This window comes from Bidens hawaiensis, unplaced genomic scaffold (genome assembly GCF_021521415.1).
Source record: "Bidens hawaiensis isolate Kalapana, Puna unplaced genomic scaffold, B.hawaiensis_p1.1 tig00000142_1, whole genome shotgun sequence".
NCBI classification, from domain to species: domain Eukaryota; kingdom Viridiplantae; phylum Streptophyta; class Magnoliopsida; order Asterales; family Asteraceae; genus Bidens; species Bidens hawaiensis.
This window is the reverse complement of record NW_027491019.1, coordinates 7432787-7438429: the sequence shown is the minus strand read 5'-3', so window position 1 is coordinate 7438429 and position 5643 is coordinate 7432787. Positions and strand designations below refer to the sequence as shown.

At 34.3% G+C, this 5643-nt stretch overlaps 1 protein-coding gene across 1 annotated transcript; it reads right to left on the bottom strand.

Annotated features, from left to right (window-relative positions):
• Nucleotides 1-399: 399 nt before the first annotated feature.
• On the bottom strand, nucleotides 400-5100 carry LOC143583292 (GPI mannosyltransferase 1-like). Its single transcript, XM_077065658.1, has 4 exons — nucleotides 4739-5100; nucleotides 4466-4648; nucleotides 2707-3233; nucleotides 400-1157 (listed from the first exon to the last, which is right to left on the bottom strand). The coding sequence occupies exons 1-4, from the start codon at nucleotides 5007-5009 to the stop codon at nucleotides 846-848; spliced, it is 1293 nt and encodes a 430-aa protein (XP_076921773.1). The 5' UTR covers nucleotides 5010-5100; the 3' UTR covers nucleotides 400-845.
• Nucleotides 5101-5643: the final 543 nt, after the last annotated feature.

The window sequence follows — 5643 nt, the reverse complement described above, 5'->3', positions numbered from 1 at the left end:
GTACGGTACCGATAACAAATACAAAAATCCGGTAAATACGTTACCAATACGCACCCATTCCAAATTCTCGATCCTGATTTTTCAAAACACTTGTTACCGGCACCGAAATTCTCGTACCATTTGCTCATCTCTTAATAATCACCATGATCCAGCTTTGGAAGGTCAGTTGTCGTAAAACACGATAACATTTCATAGGTCAATGTCTAATTTTGATAAACATATCACAAAGATAAACAAAAAGGCGAAAACATGAACAAGATGAAAAACTAGCGTAGACTTCAAATGTACAACAAAAATAATGATAAATACATACCAAAGATGAACATTCAGATTTACAACAATCAAGATAAATAAAAAACATTAGAAAAAGAAATTCATAGTAATCAAGTCTTTCAAGACCATCCAACAAAGAACAAGCTTTTAAAATCAGAAAACATGATATTCAAAACAGAGAAAAATAATAGACTAACAACATAAGGCTGTTCTAGATTTCTAGGTCAGATATACAACTTGTTCTCATTAACTAACTGTTTATTCCATAAAACCAACCTGTAATTCTTAGAAATTATCAATAAGAGACATAAACAGTAAAAAAACATGTCAAAAAAGATCTCATCTACTCATATGGAAGGAAGCATTCAAACTAATAAAAGAAAAATACAATATCTTAGATTACCTTTGTTTTATTTGCACAAGTCTATTCACAATACATAAAAGCATCTTCAGGTTAATAAATGGTCAACACAGCTTATGTTGAGTCACTTGTAGTACAACAAACATTTGACCCAAAAATGGTCAAACTCGGGTCAATGAGCCAAAATTGCATAAACGCATTCATCTTCCCGTTACTCACTTGGTTTTTTTCGTGAGGGTGAAGTGAGAAGACGTTTAAAAACGGGAGAATACGTGTGTCTAAGAATGATGGTGATCATGACATATATATTAGCAGCAAAGAATAATAAACTTGCAGCCCAAAGTTGTAAGAAGACTTGCTTGCCTTTAAATTCAAGCATATAACCCCAAAACAGCCAATGAGTTTGAGCTCCAATCCACAACAATATGCAGAAAACACCTTCCCATTTCAGCTTCATTTTGGTCCATGGTAGTACTAGTGGCAACAGACAGAAAAACCACACAAAGTACTGAGCTGTTATTACCTGAAAAATGTGGCATATATTATGTCATCACATTAAACTATTTACAGGATTTAGGGAAGAAAATCCAAGCACCCCATTAACATGGTTTTAAAAAGCTCAAGGCGACAAGCAAGGGTGTAAATGAGCCATGCCGCTTTTCAGCTACTCAAAACCGGCTTGCTAAAAGCTCGAATCAAGCCAAACTTAAACAAGCTCAAGCCTAAAAATAAGCTTGCTTAGTAACCGAGCCCAAGCAAGAGGATCACTTATCGAGCTCAAGCTGACTTGCAAACCTAAACGAGCCTGTTATTTATACAAATTTTATTTGATATTATATATATATATATTCATTTAATAATCATTATTATGTATATAACTATGATAAAATAACTAAAAATATATATATATTGTATATATAAAAGTTATAATAAAAAACTAAATATATATAAATAATTATAAATGTGAATAAACTAACTAAAAAAATAATAAAAGAGCTAAGCCTGAGGAGAGTTTGAAATAGCTACTCACAAGCCAAACTCAAGCTTTGGAAATAGAGTTCGAAACAAGCCGAGGCCATGCTCGAGCTCTAGTAAGTTAAAACGCGCGCCTTGTCTCGTTTACACCCCTAAGGACAAGCTTGGTTTAAAAAGGCGCGCTTGAGGCGTAAGGCGCTCGAGGCGTTATCAAAAACGCCTTATTTCACGTGAGGCGAGAAATAACATGAAGCGCCCTCAAGCGGCGCATCAGTGGGTGAGGCGTGAGGCGTTTGAGGCAGCGCTTCATGTGATGCAGTCTGAAATAAATTAAAAATGTAACTGCTTGGGCCCATTTGCTTAACATATTAACGTTGGGGCCCATCTGTAAAACATTAACAGCCATATTATATACATTTATCATTCTATCTTCAACTCAAACCACTCTTTAATTTTCATATTCAAAGTTTATCTGCTCCTCGATTATTACTCCCGTCTTTTTTAATCAATTCAAGCTTATCTTCTCCTAATTATTACACATCATTTTATGACTCGAGGTATGTTTTCTTCATTATTCCTTTTTTCTATACATTTATACTTTCTTTTATTATTAAACGCTTGTGTAATACATTTTTTATATTTAATCAGCTCGTTTTTTAAGAATGTTTAAGTGTTTTGCAACTTTTAAGTATGATTTTGTAATGTTTAAACTACGTATAAAGCATTCATGTTTAGTTTTATAAATATGTTTTATCTTTATGATTGATTAACAAGTTGAATATGGCATGTATAATTAACTTTTAGTATTTTTTGTACTGAGCGCCTCACATACGTGAAGCTCTCGCCTCGCGCTTTGCGCTTCGGTTTTTTGGACCAAAACGCCTCGCCTCCCCTAACGCTTTTTTAAACCAAGGCGACAAGGAAAGGCGCACGCATCACGTAAGTGAGACACAAGGTAGGTATATAACATTTTTCATATTTCTGATAGGTTTCGTTCGTCACTACCCTAAATTTAGATATAAATATCCTCTATATACGCCATTACGCCCTTAAGTATATTAATAATAATTGCAAAAACAACTACAACTACAACTAACCTTGTTAAATGCAACAAACGCCACCGTCTGAACAAAGAAACAGAAAGGAAAATCTTGTGCAAACCGGAAAACTAAAATAATCTGAACCATTAACTGAGGCAGAAACGAGATAAGTTTTTCCAACACTGCGAATTCCCGTTCATAATTGAGATAAATGTGATAAAAGTATATGGAAAAATTATGTCTAGGATCCGTGCGAGTTAAATGGTATAATAATGCCTCATGCAAGAACTCCCATTCATATAGATAAAAGAATATTCCAGTGAAAAAGAAAAACACTATTGCTGATATTAATCCAAACAAGATTTTTGATCTTGTAAAGATTTGATTAAGATCTAAAAAATTGGTGGGGCCCAAAGTTCTGTTTGATTTGGGTTGTTTTGAATTCCAATTTGTGATGGAGGGGTTTTTACCGGATTGGAAATGGTTCGGATCAAGGGTTAGGATAATAGGAAGGGCGTATATTATAGGGTAGATTCTCATATGGACAACGAGCCCGTACCAAACAGCCCCTTGAAAAAGATTACCTACAAAACAAAACATACTGAATGTTGAATATTATTACAAAAATCAAATTAAGAGTTAAAACATCTATGAATGGGTTGGGGCGGTTGGTTGACCGGCCAGCACTTTTATTTTTCTTCCTTGCAAATTGCAATAGCACAAATGATTAAAATATTAAATACAGTTAAGATGTTTAGGGGGTGTTTGGGATTCCTTATTTTACCTCTTTATAACTTATTTAAGGCATAAGTTATAAGTTACAAAGTTCTAACTTATACCTTATACACTCACAAAGCCTAACTTTCCCAAACACCTTATAACTTACATCCCATGAGTTATTAGTTATAAGGAATCTCAAACACCCACTAAGTACTTAAATATTAATCCATTTTTCTAATTAAACAAAGCAGAAGGTTGTAAGCGGTCTGGTACACTGCCGCTGTCTGCAGGCAACTTCTAAACCGTCACCTGTTTCGTTTTTAATCATTTTGTAAAGTTCCCAATATAACCCATTAGAAATTAAAATATAACACAAACAGATATGCCTGTAAACGCACCGACCATTCAGTGAAGAGTCCGTGAACCATTTGGCAGGAAGTTCGTAAACATAAACAAAAGATTTTTTTATTTAGTTAAACAAAAGAACATTAACACATGTCTCGTTTGTTAATTTATGTTCGTGAACGTTCATTCATTTATGTTTGTTTGCTTACGCACATTCATTTATGTTTGTTCATTAATGTATTCACTAAAAAAATATGGCCCATTCCACCTTAGTTAGTCTAGTTTTATAACTCTTTAGGCCTAGTACGTTATTTTAACTAGTTTTAGCTATGTTATAATCGCTCATCTTTTTTCAGTTATGTTCATTTACTTTCGTAAACCGTTTGTATATTGTTAAAGAATGAACATAAATGAACACGCACATGTTCAATTTCTTAACGGACGAACATGGACAAGAACAAGAAAACACCCTGTTTTTTATAGTTTGTGTTCGATCATTTGTTCAGTTAAAGTTTAATGAACAAACACAAACATGCTGTGTTCGTGTTTGGTCAGTTCATTTACAAGCTTAAACAGGCCGATTTCCACATAACGAGTTGAAATTGTCCCCTCTAACCCTTCTAACCGACTACTTATCATCTTTCTTTAAAAAAATAGCTATAAACATTCATGAAGTGAACTTATTTCCAAGGCTTTATATTAACCTATTAAATCAAAAGGCAAAAGCTATCTTATTAAAGAAAAATTGTACCTCGCAATAGACAAATAATAATCCACAGAATGATGGCACAAATAACAGGCTCGCAGTTGCCTCGTGTTCCAATAGTGAAAGTAAACGGATTAAAAAGCCATACAATTACAGAATACATGCTTAGATTTTCAGGCACTCCACGAAGGTTCAGAAATATGCGGATAAAATATCCCACAAGTAAATCTGCATTTTTTACATGTAGCATTACACCTGTTTCAACTCAAATAGTAAAATGTGCATCAATGGGCCAAATGTTTGAAACAAACTGTTTACCCGAAGCAGAGAAGAGAAATTTGCCCCATGATGGATGAATAAATGAATTTGGTGCGAGAATAAATGCGATTAACGGAGAGTAACGGTATGTGGATCTTTTGTAAGGGGATTTTCCAGAAACTACTAAAGCAGCAGCATCGGAGAAAACAAGATAATCAACGTCTGTATACCTAACCTCCATATGTGTATCTTGCCATTCGCCATAGACAATCAATAACACCCGTAGAACAGCAGAGAAAATGATAACGGAGCGAAAATTAAAAACTCCCATTGCTCTAGGCTGCAAGTAACCAAACAATACATAAAATAAAGATATTGGGGATAAAGTAAACTATGAAAGATTGTTGAGTTTTGTAGTTGAAAACTAAAGTAGCAGGTGTTAAAGAATTGAAACATAATTAGTTGTCAATTACTAACAACAGTAAATTGCTACTAGGGTTTGTGCTGCAAAATGGAATAGAAAACAACTTACTGAAGACCGGTCGGCAAGGGGTATCAATCGATGGCTTGGGTGATTCAGAAATACGCATCGATGGTGTTGCTTGACTGGGCTTTGCTTTCAAATTCTTTGGGTTAAAAATTAATACGACGTATTGAATGCTAATAAATCAAAATGTTGAACACGTGGGTACTACTGTATTATTAAGGCTTCTGATGTCATTCTAAATTTATATTCGTAACTTATTTTTTGAATATAAATAATGAACCAGTAGTTTGCAAATTATAAAAAATGGATCATGGTAGCAGGGCCAGTGGCGGATCCATGACTTTTTTCCAATGGGTTCACTGTTTTAAAATGCTCTAATTTTATACGACCGGCTATAAAAATTTCGTGTCAGTTCGAAGGTTTAGGTCGGTTCAACGGTTCGGGTCGGGGAAGGCCAACGGTTCGTCTAATTTCATCT